Here is an 18,713-nt window from a genome sequence, read left to right as displayed (position 1 = left end):
TAATTTCAAAATGTTTAGAGGTTGATATGTAATTTTGAAAAATTTTAGGGGTTAAAATGTAAATTTTTTTAAACACAAAATTATTCCCGGACAAAATTTAGTGATTACAGCTGCCCCTCTTTGCTCATCGCTGTGAAACAGGGATAGAGCAAAGACTTAAAAGCACTGAATTTTGTTCGACCATCCAAAATTTTCCTTTTATTTGAAAAGCAGAAATCGAGAATAGCTCAGCGTGCAACCGAGGCTCAACTCACCTCTCGCAATATGAGTTGATTTCTCTTTTTTTTTGAAAAGCAAAAATTAAAAAGAAATACCTCGGCATGTGACTTGAGGCTCAACTCACCTTTCGCAATATGAGTTCATTTTTGAAAAACGGAAATTTAAAATACCTCAGCGTGAGACTCGAGGCTCAACTCACCTCTCGCAATATGAGTTGATTTTTGAAAAACAGAAATTGAAAAGAATACCTCGGCATGCGACCCAAGGCTCAACTCACCTCTCGCAATATGAGTTGATTTCTGAAAAAAAAAATTTAAAAGAAATACCTCGACATGTGACCCGAGGCTCAACTCACCTTTCGCAATATGAGTTGATTTTTGAAAAACAAAAATTTAAAATACCTCAGCGTGAGACCCGAGGCTCAACTCACCTCTCGCAATATGAGTTGATTTTTGAAAAGCGAATTGAAAAGAATACCTCGGCATGCGACCCAAGGCTCAACTCACCTCTCGCAATATGAGTTGATTTTTGAAAAAAGCAATTTAAAAGAAATACCTCGACATGTGACCCGAGGCTCAACTCACCTTTCGCAATATGAGTTGATTTTTGAAAAACAAAAATTTAAAATACCTCAGCGTGAGACCCGAGGCTCAACTCACCTCTCGCAATATGAGTTGATTTTTGAAAAACAGAAATTGAAAAGAATACCTCGGCATGCGACCCAAGGCTCAACTCACCTCTCGTAATATGAGTTGATTTTTGAAAAAAGAAATTTAAAAGAAATACCTCGGCATGTGACCCGAGGCTCAACTCACCTTTCGCAATATGAGTTAATTTTTGAAAAACAAAAATTTAAAATACCTCAGCGTGAGACCCGAGGCTCAACTCACCTCTCGCAATATGAGTTGATTTTTTTGAAAAGTAAAATTTGAAAAGAATACCTCGGCATGCGACCCGAGGCTCAACTCACCTCTCGCAATATGAGTTGATTTTTTTGAAAACCAAAAATTGAAAAATACCTCGACGTGACTCGAGGCTCAACTCACATCTCGTAATATGAGTTGATTTTTTTGAAAAACAGAAATTGAAAAATACCTCAGCGTGTGATCTGAGGCTCAACTCACCTCTCGCATTATGAGTTGATTATTTTTGAAAAACAGAAATTGAAAAATACCTCAGCGTGTGACCCGAGGCTCAACTCACCTCTCGCAATATGAGTTGATTTATTTGAAAAACAAAAATTGAAAAATACCTCAGCGTCTGACCCGAGGCTCAACTCACCTCTCGCAATATGAATTGATTTTTTTGAAAAACAGAAATTGAAAAATACCTCATCGTGTGATCCAAGGCTCAACTCACCTCTCGCATTATGAGTTGACTTTTTTGAAAAACAGAAATTGAAAAATACCTCAGCGTGTAACCCAAGGCTCAACTCACCTCTCGCATTATGAGTTGATTTTTTTGAAAAACATAAATTGAAAATACCTCAGGATGACCTGAGGTTCAACTCACCTCTCGCATTATGAGTTGATTTTTTTGAAAAAGATAAAATGAAAAATATCTCAGGATGACCCGAGGCACAACTCACCTCTCGCAATATGAGTTGATTTTTTTGAAAAACATAAATTGAAAATACCTCAGGATGACCCGAGGCTCAACTCACTTCTTGCAATATGAGTTGATTTTTTTTTTAAAAACATAAATTGAAAATACCTCAGGATGACCCAAGGCTCAACTCACTTCTCGCATTATGAGTTGATTTTTTTGAAAAACATAAATTGAAAATACCTCAGGATGACCCGAGGCTCAACTCACCTCTCGTATTATGAGTTGATTTTTTAAAAAACAAAAATTGAAAAATACCTCAGGATGACCCGTGGCTCAACTCACCTCTAGCAATATGAGTTGATTTTTTTCCAAAAATAGAATTTGAAAAATAAATCTTGAAAGAAACAGGGTTTCAAAAAACATCAAGTGAAACTAAAAGCCTTCTTTTTTATTGATTCTGTGCAGTTTTCTCTCAAAATTCATGGCTCTGCTGGGATACCTATATATGTCATGTATGATGTTATCATGATATGCACGTGTTTATTCTAAATTCTTTTATGCCTACATGATCATGTCATACACCCTGGGCCGTTTGTTACATGCCCCATTTTCGTGAGGGATTGCATTCATTGCCTCAATCTTTGACCTTCTCTCAGGTTCTGTACTCATCTTCAAGTTTTGCGAGTGATCCACATTTCTTCGTATATCACTCTCTTGCCCCATGCTAAACATTGTTCCTGCTTTAGGGCCCTTGTACTTGTCAAATTCTCATCCAGGTAATGTTCAACATTTCTTTTGTTTAGAGTATGTCATCTTACTATTTATCATTTAAATGAATCAAACACGAGATGCATGGAAAAAATGGCAAAGTAGGCATGAAAGAAAATACCTCACATTCAATTTTTTCAAAAGCAACAAACAAAGAAAATTGACAAGGAATAGTTCAAATAAAGAAAGCATCATAAAGAAAGGAAAGTGAATTCAATGGCCACGAATGCTCTAAATATCCAACGCTTAAACTTCTCCACGTTTCTTCATCCTGGATCTTTTCGAGCATGGCTTCCTGTGTAGAAGATTTCGAGCTTCTGAGAATGCTTCAAATATTGTAACCTCGCCATTCGACTCCCCGTTCAAGTCACCTTGCTCCTTAAGTCTGAATCCGCTTCATTAGGACGCCCTTTCGGGTTTTCATCCTAATCTTTTTTGTTTATCAAGACGCCCTTTTCGGGTTTTCATCTTGACTTTTCTTTTTCTTTTCTTTATTTTTTTATTTTTTTGTTTTGTTTTTTTGTTTTTGTTTTTCTTGTTATTATTATTGTTTTTTTGTCTTTTTTTTAGGCATAATATTTCTTCACAGCATCTGAGTTCACTAGATTAGGTAATTCTTTCCCATCCATCTCAGTGAGAATCAGAGCCCCTCTTGAGAATGCCTTTTTTACAACATATGGCCCTTCCCAATTTGGTGACCATTTTCCTCGAAAGTCTTTTTGTATCGGGAGGATCTTTCTTAGTACGAGTTCCCCTTCGTGAAATTCTCTTGGCCGCACTTTTTTATCATTGGCTGTGATCATTCTCTTCTGGTACATTTGTCCATGACAAATTGCCTTCAAGCGTTTCCCTTCAATAAGGTTTAGCTAATCATGTCGAGCTCGAACCCACTCTGATTCTTCTAACTTCGTCTCCATCAAGACGCGTAAGGATGGGATTTCTACTTCGATAGGCAGAACGGCTTCCATCCCGTAGACCAGAGAAAAAGGAGTTGCCCCTATAGACGTTCGTACAGAGGTGCGGTATGCGTACAAAGCAAATGGTAGCTTCTCGTGCCAGTCTTTATATGTCTCAGTCATCTTCCCGATGATCCTCTTAATGTTCTTGTTAGCCACTTCTACTGCTCCATTCATCTTCGGGCGATAGGGTGAAGAATTATGATGTTTTATCTGAAATTGCTCACATTCTTCTTTCATCATCTTGTTGTTCAAATTTAAAGCATTATCTGAAATGATTCTTTCAGGCAGACCATATCGACATATGATCTCCTTTTTTAAGAACCTACAGACTGCAGCCTTTGTCACATTAGCAAACGAAGTGACTTCTACCCATTTTGTGAAGTAGTCTATAACCACAAAGATGAATCGATGCCCATTAGAAGCTTTCGGGGAAATTGGCCCTATAACATCCATGCCCCACATAGAAAAAGGCCACGGAGAAGTCATGACATGAAGGGGCGAAGGAGCTGCATGAATTTTATCGCCGTAAATTTGAAAATTGTGGCATTTTCGTGTGTAGCTAATACAATCCATTTCCATCGTCAGCCAAAAATAACCAATTCTCATAATCTACCGAGCCATAGTAAACCCATTGGCATGCGTTCCACAAATTCCTTCGTGGACATCTTCAAGTATTTTTTTAGCTTCAACAGCGTCCACGCACCTTAGGAGCACTTGATCTTTTCCCCTTTTGTATAGAATATCTCCGTCAAGAACAAATCCAATAGCCATTCTTCTGATTGTTCTTTTGTCATTCTCGTTTGCCTGCTCGGGGTACCTTTGATTCTTGATGTACTCCAAGATATCATGGAACCATGGTCGTCCATCTGACTCCTCTTCAATGCTAAAACAGTGTGCGGGGGTCTCATATATGCTCATTTCGATAGGTATTATTTCAGTTTCTCTGTTTGCTTTGAACATTGAAGCCAAGGTGGCCAGAGTATCAGCCAATTGGTTCTCTTCCTGTGAAAAGTAGTTAAAATAGAATTCCTTGATCAGCTCTGCAACGAGATCGCGATATTTGACTAATTTTGAATCCCTTACTTCCCAAACTCCACGGATTTGGTAAATGGCTAACGCCGAGTCCCCGTGTACCTCTAAGATTTTGATTTTCCTCTCGATAACTACACGAAGTCCCATGATACAAGCCTTATACTCTTCTATATTATTGGTATAGAGGAAATTTAATCTGACAGTGAGCTAGTAATGGTTCCCTTCCAGTGATACTAAGACTGCTCCTATCCCGTGCCCCAATGCATTCGATGCCCCATCAAAACTCATCTTCCATGATTGATCTTTTGATGATTCACCTTCGAAAATGTACATCAAGTCTTCATCTGGAAAATTAAATCTCAGCGGCTCATATCCCTCTATTGCTCGACTTGCCAAGAAGTCAGCTATCGCGCTTCCCTTTATCGACTTTTGGCTCACATACACAATGTCATATTCAGACAAAAAGATCTGCCATTGTGTCATTCTCCCTGAGAGTGCGGGTGATTCCTTCAAGAACTTTAATGGATCTAGCTTTGAAATTAACCATATTGTATGATACAACATGTATTGTCTGAGCCTTCGAACTACTCAGACCAATGCACAACAGAAATTTTCAATTGTCGGGTACTTTGCCTGATATTCTGTGAACTTTTTGCTGAGGTAGTAAATCACTTTTTCTCTTTTCCCTGACTCATCATACTGCCCCAGAACGCAACCCATTGAGTTTTCGAACACAGTCAGATACAATATTAAGCGTTTTCCAGGGATCGACGGTACTAGCACCGGAGGATTAGACAAATACTGTTTAATCTTGTCGAAGGCCATTTGGCACTCCTTATTCCATTCTCCCGGATTATGCTTTCGAATGAGTCAAAATATTGGATCACACTAGTTGGTAAATTGAGCAATGTAATTCAACCTTCCTAAAAATCCTCTGACTTCTTTTTGCGTACGCGGAGGTGGCAGTTCTTGTATGGCCTTTATCTTATCTGGATCAACCTCAATACCCTTATCGCTGACAATAAAACCTAGTAGTTTTCCCGAGGTAGCCCCAAATGTATGCTTGGTTGGGTTAAGCTTCAACTGGAACTTTCTTAATCTTTCGAACAGCTTCCTGAGGTTCCCAACATGCTCTTCTTCTCCCCGGGACTTGGCAATCATATCATCGGCATAAACTTCTATTTCTTTGTGCATCATGTCATGGAACAACATCACCATGGCTCTCTGATATGTTGCCCCAGCATTCTTTAATCCAAATGGCATTACTTTGTAGCAGAACGTTCCCCACATTGTCACTAATGTAGTTTTCTCCATATCTTCAGGAGCCATCTTTAATCTGATTATAACCCGAGAACCCATTCATGAAAGAAAACAATGAATGTTTTCCCGTGTTATCTACCAATGTATCAATGTGTGGCAAAGGAAAATTATCCTTGGGGCTTGCTTGATTCAAATCACGATAATCCACGCACATTCGCACCTTGCCATCTTTCTTCGGCACCGGGACTGTGTTAGCTACCCACTCTGGATATTTGGAGACTTGTAGGAAGCCAGCATCAATTTGTTTCTTGACTTTTTCTTTTATCTTTAATAGCATTTCCGGTCTCATCCTTCTTAATTTCTGCTGAACGGGCTTACATTCTGGTTTTAATGGGAGCCTGTCCTGATAAGACCAGGCAAATACATCTTTATACTCATGGAGCAAGGCGATCAAATCCCGCCTGGTGTTTTCTGAAATAGAAGTCCCAATCTTCACTTCTTGTTTCTTTTCTTCATTCTCCAAGTTTACTGTCTCAACAGATTCTTAATGGGGTAAAATCTGTTTCTCTTCTTGTTCAACCATTCTCAGTAAGTCAAGAGGCGGGTCACAATTTTCAGCATCTTCCTCGGCTTCGAATTCTCCTAAACAAATAGCCTCCTCGAAATCGATTTCAAGACTTGTAACGGGATTATTCCTGCCATGGATATCTGAGCACCTGAAAGGTGAATGGGAAAGAAAACTATGGAGGAGCATCAAAGTATTGGAATCAACACACGCAATGTTATGGAATGAGATACATGGAGAGAAAGGATATGAAGCGATTGGGGTAATTATGAAACTGATAAAAATGAAAAGATCATAACAAAATGCATCTTCATTAATGTTCATTGAAATGATAAAGAGCAAACATAAGCTCTTACAAAAGGAATCCTACTATTTAGGGGCGCACAAAATAAATAGAGAAGTAACATTGAGCATTACTCTGGAGAGGATTTAGAAACTACAAGAAGGTCCTCAGCAGTCCAATTGTTCAAAACAAATCTTAGGGGACAAGAGCGTATCATTGAAACATCCTCAATTGTATCACTCTCATTGAGTTTAGCATCCATAGCTTTAGTTCTTAGACGTGTCCTGTAAGGATGGCGTGATTCCAGACTTGTGTCGTAACTGTGGATTATACTGCTTTAGCCTCAGTGAATGGTAAGTACGATATGTACATGCAATGAGTGAATGAATGAATGACCAATGAATGCTAGTCATGTGTAAATATGCAAAAAAAAATGGTGTTGATTTTAAGATAGCCCCATATTTTGGCGTTTCATTTATCAAAAGAGTTCATTACAAAGTATTTTGCGAATGAAGATGCACCTAGTGCCTGAGTCTCATTGTTTCCAGATCCTAGTCAAATCTTCGGGGTTATTCTGACGAGCATTTGAGGTCGCCTTCCCGGAAAGATTAGAGATATATCTTTCCTTTAAACTGTCCCCTTTTGCTTTTTGGGTCCCCAAAGACCAGTCTCGAACTACAGTATTTTTCTCGGTTACTTGTGTAATTGACTCCTTCATTAGAAACTCATTTTTGGCAACCAATCTCTAATCAACACCTTCCTAATGAGATGTCTATGATGCATGATGAAAAATAAAATTAAGACACATAAACTTAGTTAGCAATCACGTCAAATATAAACAAAAAAAAACTGTGAAAAATCTAACAAACTGACCTACTCTTTTTTTACCCCATCATGCTTTACAAAATAAAATTACCTCACATGCTCATCAATTTACCCGACCCAATTTATTAAACAGACCCGATTCATTTGCAAATAAGTGTAAATATAAAAGAAATACAAGGTAAGAGGCGTTTCTCTCGTGTACTTATTTTGGTGACTATTCAACGGTCGAAGGTTCGGTATGGCTCTAATTGGGTGGCTCATATGGTTCACTATATGTGGTTTTAGTTCTAGAAAGGTACTCGAATTGTCCATATTGTCACCTACTAAGGTTAGTACGAAGCCTCGGTTATCGCCCGTCATGGGCTTGCGAGCTCAATTCGAGGGATTACATTTACTTATGCCTATACGGAGGGATAAGTTAACTCACGAAAGCATAAGTCATATGTAACCTAGAAGTAATTTACTAGCCTGTGCGGAGTGACGAGTTAACTCACGAAGGCGTAGCATTTACTTCCACTTAAACGGACGGAGCCCGGGTAGAGAGCTCATGTTATACAAGAATGCAAGTGCACGGTGTGTCGGGAGAAACTTGCAAACCTTTTTATTTTTATTTTTACTAAAAAAAACAAACTAAAACCATAAAACTTAAAGCTGAAAAAAACACGAAAATAAAACAGGTTAGAAAAATATTAATTTCAAAACCGGATGCGGATGCATGATTCTTCAAAAAAATAAAATTTAAGGATCACGATGAAAAATTAATTTGAACAAGAATTTTTGAAAATTTCACAACGCGCGTTTAACATCAGACTCGACTCTCAAAAATGTCCCCAGCGGAGTCGCCAGCTGTAGCGGCCTAAAAATTTTAGCATGGGCGCTAATCGAAATAATTATTGAAAATTTGAAAACTGTGTCTCGATTTTATTTGAAAAATGAGTCGCCACCGATATTTTTTCTTAGGTATGATCGGACACCTAATAAATTCTCTCTTTTTTTTTAAAAGAAAAAATATTTTTCAAATTTTTTTTAAAAAAAAGAGTCAATTTTAGGTCCACGTCAAAATCCAGAGAAAATTAGGGTTCGGGAGTCAGTTACGCAGGAGGAAGGTATTAGCACCCTCGCGACGCCCAAAATTGGTATCTCGTTAATCACGCGTTGTCTTCATTTTCAAAAAAACGAGTTCAATTTAATATTTACTCGCGATCCGATTGAAACACGAGAATTTTCTTTTTAAAACAAGAGAATTTTGAAGAAAATTTTTTTTAAACACGAAAATTTTTGAAACACGAGAATTCTAGAAACATGAGAATTGTTGAAAACACGAAATTTTTTGAAAATACGAAAATTGTTGAAAACACGAAAATTTTTGAAAACACGAAAATTTTTGAAACATAAAAATTTTTAGAAAACACGAAAAAATTTGGAAAATGGAATTTTTTGAAAACACTGGATTTTTTTAACGCAAATTTTTCGATTTTTTTATTAAGCACATATCGTATTTAACACGAACCGGTGATATTCACTCAAAATAGCAATGAAATCAACGAATTAGTATCAAATCGATTTGTTTCCTTATTTTTGAAAACACGAGAATTTTGAAACACGAGAAAATTTTTTGAAGACACGAAAATTTCGAAACACGAGGATTTTTTTGAAAATTTACAATTTTTTAAAGGGCGTATCGTGTTTAACATAAACCGGTGATGTTCACCCAACATAGCGATGAATTCAACGATTTAATGTTAAATCTATTCGTTACCTTATTTATTAAAATTATTTAAAATAAAATTACATTAAATTAAATTAAATTAAAAATAAATACAAAAAATATAAAAATGCATAAAAATATCAATAATATTAAAGCGAAATGTCACCCAAAATATATGCATTAAATTAAAAGCGGAATAAAACGAAATTACCGAAAAATGTCCAAAAACACGATCTTCACCGAACGGGTTACGCAAATTGAACCCCCTTTTTCTTCTTCTTTTTTTTTCTTTTTTCTTTTTTCTTCTCTTTTCCTCTCTTTTTCTTTTTTTTTCTCTTTTTTTGGACTGGGCTGGGCAGGTTGTTGGGCCTGCTGCTGCAAAGGGCCTGGGGGCCTGCTAGGCCTGCTGTTGGGCCTGGCGCTGGGTTGGCCTGCTTGAAGTTCTGCTGGGCCTGCACTTGGGCTGTTATGGCCTGCTGGGCTTGCTAATAAGTGGCCTGCTTCTTCTTTTTTTGCTTTTCTTTTTTGGGGGCTGCTACTGTGGCCTGCTAAGCTGCTGGTGCTGTCGGGTCGGGTCACGGGTCATACGGGTCGGGTTGGGTCAGGTCGGTTTGACCCGACTGATTTAATTTTTTTCTTTTTCTTTCCCCTTTCTTCTTCCTTCTTCTTTCTTCTCTTTTTTTCTCCTTTCTTTTTTCTTCTTCTTCGTTCAGACCCCGACGACACTTCCCCCGGCCTGGTGCGACGGTCGACGGCGGCGCGCGGTGGAGATCTCCTCTTCTCCTCCCCTTTGACTTTTCTTCTTATTCTTTTACTTCCTATGTCTTTCTCTTTTATTTTTGTTTGTTGCTTGCTTCTTGCTCCTTTTTTTTGCTTCTTGGTTGTTGTTTGCTTTGCTAGGTGCCGGCGATGGGAGTGCTGCGGCGGTGGGCACGGTGGCACTGGTGCGATGGCCGGCGGTGTGCTGCTATTTCTTTGATTTTTCTCTCAAAAATTTTTGCTTTCTTTTTTTTTCCCTTGCTTCCTCTTAAATTGGGGGTTTGAAAACCCTTTTAAATCGTTGATTTTTCTTCTTTTTTGTAGGTAGCAGGTGGCTAGGGGAGAGAGAGGCCATGCTTTAGGTCGGCTGTCGCAGTGTAGGTGCGCAACTTGCACTGTCGGATGCCAGACGGACCAAATTGCAAACACAGCAAAACTTCTGGGGCCAAAATATAATTTTGAGAAAATTTAGGGGTTAAAATGTAATTTCGAGAAAGTTCAGGGGTCAAAATGTAATTTCAAAATGTTTAGGGGTTGACATGTAATTTTGAAAAATTTTAGGGGTTAAAATATAAAATTTTTTAAACACAAAATTATTCTCGGACAAAATTCAGTGATTACAACGTTAATTAATTTTTTTTATTTTCCATATTTTCTGGAAAAATGAAATTAAAATGTGAAAAATAAATTAAACATATATTTAAAAAATTAGATAAATAAAACTGCGTAATATTTTTCATTCAAAATTTTAATTGATGAAATTTTATTTAAGTAGCGTATAAAGTTTCCTTTGATCAAAGTGCCACTGCCTTGGTTTTGCTTGGATAAGCAAATTAAAAAAACTATAGACATGTTTTACTTCGCCCCGCCACCTTTGAGAAAAAAAACAATAAATAGACGTAAATCCCTACAAGCTGATTTAAATGAAGAAAACATTTTCTTAGAGCATAAAAAAAAGGTTAACAACATGGTTGAGTTCCCAGTCATTGAGTTCCGTTCATCGGATTGGAGCGAAAAACTGATGGGTGGAACAGTTTGTGAAGAGAGTTCGAGAGGCTTGTGAGATTTTCGGTTGTTTCGAGGTGGTGTACAAAAAGATATCAGCAAAAGTCCGAGAGGATGCATTCGAGTTGATGAAAGAACTGGTTAAGGACCCAGTGGAGAGGAAACAAAAGAACGCTAGTCCTTTGCCTTACCATGGTTGGGTTGGACCATGCGAGCAGGTTTCTTTATTGTATGTAGGCTTTGGAGTTAGAGATGCCTCCAACTATGACTCTGTAAAAAATTTTGCTCAATTGATGTGGCCTGATGGTCACCCACAATTTTCGTAAGAACAAATCTTTTTATTTTTCAAATTCTGCAGGTTAGGTTGATTTTGGATAATTTCTAGCTTTAGCTGTGTGAGATCAAATTATTGACTTTTTTTTTGATACTTTGTTCCAGCGACACTATACACACCTTAGCGACACAAATGGAGGAACTGAACAATTTAGTTTGGTTGACGCTAATTGATAGTTATGGATTAGAGGAGGAGTCACTGAAGATGATCTACAAAACGTTGGTGCGGATGATGAAATATATGTCCCCTCCACCGGGAGAGTATAAGAGTGGACTCCATTCTCATACTAATAAACCAGTCAGCACACTCATTTGTGAGGATCAAATTTCAGGGTTGGAAGTTGAGGTCAATGACAACCAATGGATCATGTTATCAAATTTATCTCCATCTTCTTTTATCTTTGTGGTAGGAGATCCTCTCAAGGTATTTATATATATGATTAATGTTTGCTTTATTTATTTATTTATTCAAAACAAAAGATAAATTATCCATGTGAATCGAACAAGAACTATAAGGGTCATAATTATGTTAAGTGAAATTTTACCTTTTTTTCGAGGCAAAAGGAGTTTTGGAAGGCCTTATCCCTAGCATCGTCTCCAAATCTCGAGTTCAATTAAGTCATGGATTCAAATCTTGAATAACCATTCTTCATCCTCCTCAATATATATATGTGTTTAAAGTGAATAATTACCATAAAATCCTTATTGATGTTGACATTAGATCTCTGTTTCAAAATTTTGAATAACTCCTTTACCTGCTCATGATAAAAAAAAAACATATAGTGAGATTAGATTATTGATGTTGAAAGTGAATAAGTATAAAAAAATTACTTACTAATGTTGATTTTAAAAATTGAAGGCATGGAGTAATGGGAGATTGAAATCAGTGAATCACAGAGTGATGATGAGTGGAGACAAAGATCGATATTCTATAGCAGCCTTCGTCATTCCAAATGAGGGTATTATAATCAAGACACCCAAAGAGTTTATATATGACCAACATCCTAGGCTTTTCATGGACTTTGATTTCATGGATTTCTTCCATTTTGCCTTTTCTGACCTAGAAAAGCTCATTGACTCCGGTGAGTAGCTTCAAGCCTTTGCTTCTCTACATTTGTTGTGATTTACAATTCCACCCGCTTGCTAAAATTGAAAAACAAAATATGAATTCCTCATTTAGTTAAGATAAAAAAAAAAGTTGTAACTTTTTTTCTCCTACTTTTCTATTATTTTGATAAATAATTTACAACGCATGCTATTTTGATAATTTTTATATTATTTATCTAAAAAACTTATATTTTTTAAAGGTAAATTCATTAATTCATTCAATGAATGGAACCATACAATTCAGAGAGAGAAAAATAGTAAACACTCATCGTAGATCGTAAAGGACAAGCTCCATCAACACAACAAATGCTTTAGCCTTAGTATCAATAGAACATTATAACACATTGACAATTGGCTTTGTCACAACTCAAGCACGACATATCTGGAGTGATTGCAAGCACTTAATACGATAAGGAAATCAATCTCGGATGGTCCAAAGTGGCGAGCAAAAATCGACAAAAGAATCGAGCATTCACACAACTAGAGAGGAAAACAATAAAACCATCCCTAAAATCACTTGTAAAACTAAGATTACATGCATAAGAAAGACTAAAAAACGTGCTACAAGAGCATACAAAAACTTCTAAAATTGAAGACTTATTAAACAATGGAAAAACAAACAAAAAAACATAAAACTTAAGACAACAAGGGTTCAAATTGACACGTGAAATAATTTATTATTCTAAAATACTCTTAAATGAGAAAAAAATTAAGAAGTTGATGAAGAGCCACCCACTTTCCAAGAAAAAACTATTGGTGGCTGGTGGAGTTTTAGCGAATGGTAGGAACCATCATCTGTCCATCACAACTTGTGAAGACACCAAAGATACCCACAAAATAGATCTGCAAACTGAAAAGAGAGAAGACGTGTGTAGTGAATGAGAAGAAAAAAAAAGAATGAAAGAAAGGGTTGATGGGAGAGGAAAAAGGCGAGCGATAACCAGTCAGACGCTAACATTGTCGTTGAGCAAAACAAAAAATAAGAAGCAAATGACTAGGAAAAAACACTTATATTTATATCCAAACTAGTGTTGATATTTTGTGTTACCATTTTTCTTAAAAATATCTCTTACTTTTAGTATACATATACATGTATTAGATTATGGCACACCCACAATGTGGGTGAATCGACTTTATCAATCTAATAGTAACTATTCAAATCAAGCCTTTCTTCTCGTCGTCAAAATAATCCAGACATAAAATCTATCGCAACTCGCTCTTAATTCCTTTCAAAAATCATAGCAAACCATAATTCATACAAAACCTGATACCCAACTTTGACTTGTTGACATATTTCGAGAGCATTGGGGTAATGAGAACTGCTATGTGATGCTAAACTTGGTCTTTCACTGTCTACACTCTTATCACTATTTATCCTTCCCTGAAAGTTAGAAGTTGGATACATAACAAGACAATTCCAATTATTAGTATCAAAGTATTGATCCATGCTCTAACTACTACTTTCGATGATATTTGTAGAATGATCTACTTCAACACTATTACTGCATTTCACACTTGAGCCACAACCATCAAATGAACTAGAAGAACTATTTTTGCTCCTTCCAACGAAAACCTTCCCTTAGACGAATCACGGAACTCTGCAAGGCATCTCTTCAAGCAGTTAACGGGTTTATAGCTAAAAAATGGTGAGAAACTGTCGCACCTAATAAGATAGATGCTACAACAGCATCGCTAATACAATTCCCCAAGTACCAAAATGCACTCCAAAGCAAATGAGAAAAACTCGTGTAGTTTTAGCAACATCAAGTGTAACAACACAACTTTAAAAAAAACTGAAACCTATACAAGTATGCTCCCATGTTCCAATCAAGAATTATAACCGTAACAAATGTAATAGCCTTAAGCCAATGTGCATCCTTTGCAGTCAGATCATATAGGATAAAGTAGATAAGAAGAATGACAAGGGAGCTTGTAACAGCCCGATTTTGGGTCTAGTTGGAACAGTGGTTTCGGGACCACAAATCCGACGAGGAAAAAAATTAAAATTATGACAAGGGTTGCATTATGATAGGAAGGTTGCATGAAAATACTGATATGCAAATTTTATCGATTTAGTGATTAATTAAGGAAATGACCAATTTGTATAAAATGTAGAAATTGAATTCTAGAAGCTAGAAGGGGCTAAATAGCTATGAAATTCAAAACTACAGGTCCTTAAATGGTAAATAGACTATGTAATAACCGATTTTCAGAAATTTCGAAAACAGTGGTATGAGATCACCAAATTCAGAAAATAAGCTCGTAAATTTTATTATTAATAATTATGAGCCAAAAATGATTTTTAAGAGATTTTTGAATTAGTATTTTGTGTTTTATAAAAATTTATTAAGTCAAGAAATTGAGGAAAAGAGGTATCGAGACCTCAATGTTATAAATCGAGAAATATTTACGGAGTGTCAATATGGTTGTGTTAAAGTTTCGTCAGAAAATTTTAATGTTTCAACAGTTAATTAATTAAAAAGGACTAAATTGAAAAGATGCAAAACTTGCTAAAGTGATTAAATAGCTTAAAAATTAAATAAGGGAGGACTAAAAGAGTAAATGGACCAATTTAAGTGGCTGAGATGGCATACCGTTAAAAAAATCAAAGATTTTTATGTATTTAAGGACAAAATTGGAATTATAATAAAGTTTATGTGGCCAAATTTTATTTTAAGGATTTCAAGACCATTTCTTCTTGAAATTTCGGTGGGAAACAGCCATGGAAGAGGGTTTAGAGCTGGTCTTCCATATTTTAGCTTCAAGTAAGTTTAATTCTTGCTTTTTCCATGAAATTTTTATATATTTAGACTTTTACAATTAGGTCTAATTTAGTATTCTACTAGTTTTTAAATTTGTTGAAAGTTTTGGAAGATACCAATGATAAGTTCATATAATTTTTGTTATTTTATGATGAAATTGAGATGTTAATGAATGTTTAAAGGTGTTTTATTAAAGAATTTTGGATGAAAAACATGTTTTAGGGATTAAAATTGAAAAGTATTGAAATTGTGGAAAAATTCTGAAATTTCATGGAATCCATGGGCTGTTATTGATATGTATGAGAATTATTAGGCTTGAATCAAGGATTATACTGCAAGAATTTCATTTTTCGAGCCTAGGGACGAATTTGTCATGTATTAAAAGTTTAGGGTCAAATTGGTAATCAACATTTTGCACTAAAACAGTTTTGGGCAGCAGCAGTGGTTGAACTTTGAAAAATCACCAAAAATTTTGGGAATTGAATTAGAAGATGAATAAAATATGAAATTAAAGCTTATTGAGTCTAGTTTCTCATAAAAGAAATGGTGTAAGCAATAGAATTGTAAATCATGAGATATAATAAATTTTGTGAGGCAATGTCAGAATGATTTCGGGTTCCCTTGTCCTGACTTTGAAAAATCATCAAAAATTGAAAAAAATAATTATGAGTTATAATTTATATGCATAGAATCCTTAATGAATCTATTTTCAAATTAAATAAACGGAAACATCATCCAAATTCTGTAAAATTACATAATTCATTTTTAGTGAAGAGTGGTCGAAACTGTCAGAAGCAAAACAGGGGAACTTTAAAGAATAAACTGTACTATTTGGCTAAACCAAAAATTCTGAAAATTTTATGGTAAAAATATATTTGAGTCTAGTTTCAGGAAAAATTAACTGATCTTAATTTGGAGCTCGGCAGATCCGGATAAAAATAATTTAGTGACTCTGACTCGGATAAACAGCTTTGAATATACATGTGAGTGAATAGTGAAATTATAGTTTATGTTGTTTAAGTGTGTTATACAAATTAAGGATGTGGAATGGAGAGGAGGAGGAGGAAAATTGGGAAATATATGAATGATTTGTGTATAATTGGTCATATGCTTGATTATAATTGATAAACGATGAAATTGGAATGATGCTTATATTTGTGCATTATTGGTCATGGTTTAAGCTCAGGTGGAAAAATAAAGTTTCATAGAATGTGTGTATGGTATATTCGGTATATGATTTGGGATGAAGTAATGCCATGAACGGTTTATGAAGTAACACATGTTGGTAAGTGTGATACATGAATAAATGTTGTGCTCATCCATGCTTATAATGTTTATGCTATATGTGTATTTGGCTAACATATTTGGTGTACATGCTTAGGCTTTGGCCAAGTAGTGGTTAAAATGGTAACATATTTAGTTGTGATCATGTAATCTCTAGTGAAATGGTTTACCATGTGGTTAGTTCCAAAAAGAGTTATGTTTAAATACACTAGCTTGTGACTATGGTTGAATGATATGTTTATATCTTGTGTGCTGTGCATAGGAAACGAGTGTGGAAAGATAATGGAATAGTAAGTTCATATGGTTGAAATTTAACGATTAAATGTTAATTTCATGAATTATATAGTGTATGATGATATATATTTGTTGATGGATTGAAAATAAAATAACAATGCTAAAACCGAATAAATGATCAAATTGAGCGGAACGTCGGATTTGAGTTCTTCTGATCAGTGACAAGTGATAAGTGGTAACTTTAGCTACACTTATCTGATCAGTGACAAATGGCAAGTGATAAGTGATAGCTTTAGCTACACTTATCTTATCAGTGGCAAGTGGCAAGTGGCAAGTGATAAGTGATAACTTCAGGTACACTTATCTAATCAGTGACAAGTGACAAGTGACAAGTGATAAGTGGTAGCTTTAGCTGCACTTATCTGATCAGGGACAAGTGATAAGTGATCATACGCAAGACCATAGTTATACTATGGCAAAGTGGAAGTGAAGTACTCAATTTTCCGTAACCGTTCCCTAAATTGATTAAGGATGGTAAGTGATAAATGGGCCCAAAAGAATTATAGTAAATGGATAAGTGGGAGTGAGTTTATACAAGGGGAACCACCAATGATTGTGGTTGATAGGTGAACTTAGTAATTGTGTTAATGAATGGTATAATCAATAAACGTTGAGTTAAATGGTAAATACATATTTGTACTGAACTTAATGATTTGAATTATGAGCATGAGAAATTGCGAATTGAATGAAATGGAAATGATGCATTGAATTACATGAGTATGTATCGGGTCCCGTAGGCCCTATTTATTAAGATTATAATATTTTGACGATATATTGTGTAATAGCCAGATTTTCAAAAATGACGAAAACAGTGGTACGAGATCATCAAATTCAGAAAATAAGCTCGTAAATTTCATTATTAATAATTATGAGCCAAAAATGATTTTTAAGAGATTTTTGAATTAGTAATTTGTGTTTTATAAAAATTTATTAAGTCAAGAAATTGAGGGAAAGAGGTATCGAGACCTTGATGTTATAAACTGTGCCGTAAATATTTTTATAAATATTTACGAAGTGTCAATATGGTAGTGTTAAAGCTTCGTCAGAAAATTTTAATGTTTCGGCAGTTAATTAATTAAAAAGGACTGAATTGAAAAGATGCAAAACTTGCTAAAGTGATTAAATAGTTTAACAATTAAATAAGGAAGGGTTAAAAGAGCAAATGAACCAATTTAAGTGGCTGAGATGGCATACCATTAAAAAAATCTAAGATTTTTATGTATTTAAGGACAAAATTGGAATTACAAAAAAATTTATGTGGCCAAATTTTATTTTAAGGATTTGAAGACCATTTCTTCTTGAAATTTCGGTGGGAAACAGCCATGGAAGAGGGTTTGGAGCTGGTATTCCATATTTTGACATCAAGTAAGTTTAACTCTCGGTTTTTCTTTGAAATTTTTATATATTTAGACTTTTACAATTAGGTCCAACTTAGTATTCTACTAGTTTCTCATTTTGTTGAAAGTTTTGGAAGATACCAATGATAAGTTCATATGATTTTGTTATTTTATGATGAAATTGAGATGTTAATGGATATTTAAAGGTATTTTATTAAAGAATTTTGGATGAAAACATGTTTTAGGGATTAAATTGAAAAGTATTGAAATTGTGGATAACTTTTGAAATTTCATGCAATCCATGGGCTGCTATTGATATGTATGAGAATTATTAGTCTTGAATCAAGGATTATATTGCAAGAATTTCATTTTCCGAGCCTAGGGACGAAATTGTCATGTATTAAAAGTTTAGGATCAAATTGGTAATCAATATTTTACACTAAAACTGTTTTGGGCAGCAGCAGTGGTCTAACTTTCAAAAATCACCAAAAATTGTGTGAATTGAATTAGAAGATGAATAAAATATGAAATTAAAGCTTATTGAGTCTAGTTTCTCATAGAAGAAATTGTGTAAGCAATGGAATTGAAAATCATGAGATATAATCAATTTTGTGAGACAAGGTTAGAATGATTTTGAGTTCCCTGTTCTGATTTTAGAAAATCAT

At 35.2% G+C, this 18,713-nt stretch overlaps 3 protein-coding genes across 5 annotated transcripts; 1 reads left to right on the top strand and 2 right to left on the bottom strand.

Annotated features, from left to right (window-relative positions):
• Positions 1-4,103: 4,103 nt before the first annotated feature.
• Positions 4,104-4,673, bottom strand: LOC128036234 (uncharacterized). The gene has a single exon (XM_052627169.1). The coding sequence runs from the start codon at positions 4,671-4,673 to the stop codon at positions 4,104-4,106; it is 570 nt and encodes a 189-aa protein (XP_052483129.1).
• Positions 4,674-4,733: 60 nt separating this feature from the next.
• On the bottom strand, positions 4,734-5,687 carry LOC128036233 (uncharacterized). Its single transcript, XM_052627168.1, has 3 exons — positions 5,466-5,687; positions 5,160-5,384; positions 4,734-5,057 (listed from the first exon to the last, which is right to left on the bottom strand). The coding sequence occupies exons 1-3, from the start codon at positions 5,685-5,687 to the stop codon at positions 4,734-4,736; spliced, it is 771 nt and encodes a 256-aa protein (XP_052483128.1).
• A 4,156-nt stretch (positions 5,688-9,843) lies between these two features.
• Positions 9,844-17,819, top strand: LOC128035937 (probable 2-oxoglutarate-dependent dioxygenase AOP1). Of its 3 annotated transcripts, none has more exons than XM_052626128.1 (5): positions 9,844-10,126; positions 10,251-11,253; positions 11,370-11,688; positions 12,124-12,346; positions 15,050-17,810. In XM_052626128.1, exons 2-5 carry the CDS (start codon positions 11,060-11,062, stop codon positions 15,193-15,195), a joined length of 882 nt encoding a protein of 293 aa, XP_052482088.1. In that variant the 5' UTR covers positions 9,844-10,126; positions 10,251-11,059; the 3' UTR covers positions 15,196-17,810. The 3 variants fall into 3 exon arrangements, with proteins under 3 accessions (XP_052482088.1, XP_052482090.1, XP_052482089.1); XM_052626130.1 differs by lacking the exon at positions 15,050-17,810 and adding an exon at positions 13,851-15,028 and having other exon boundaries at positions 9,847-10,126; XM_052626129.1 differs by lacking the exon at positions 9,844-10,126 and having other exon boundaries at positions 10,523-11,253; positions 11,370-11,670; positions 15,050-17,819.
• Positions 17,820-18,713: the final 894 nt, after the last annotated feature.

The sequence above is a fragment of the Gossypium raimondii genome, chromosome 13 (assembly GCF_025698545.1).
Source record: "Gossypium raimondii isolate GPD5lz chromosome 13, ASM2569854v1, whole genome shotgun sequence".
NCBI classification, from domain to species: domain Eukaryota; kingdom Viridiplantae; phylum Streptophyta; class Magnoliopsida; order Malvales; family Malvaceae; genus Gossypium; species Gossypium raimondii.
The sequence above is the reverse complement of the archived record's forward strand: the minus strand, read 5'-3'. Positions and strand labels throughout refer to the sequence as shown.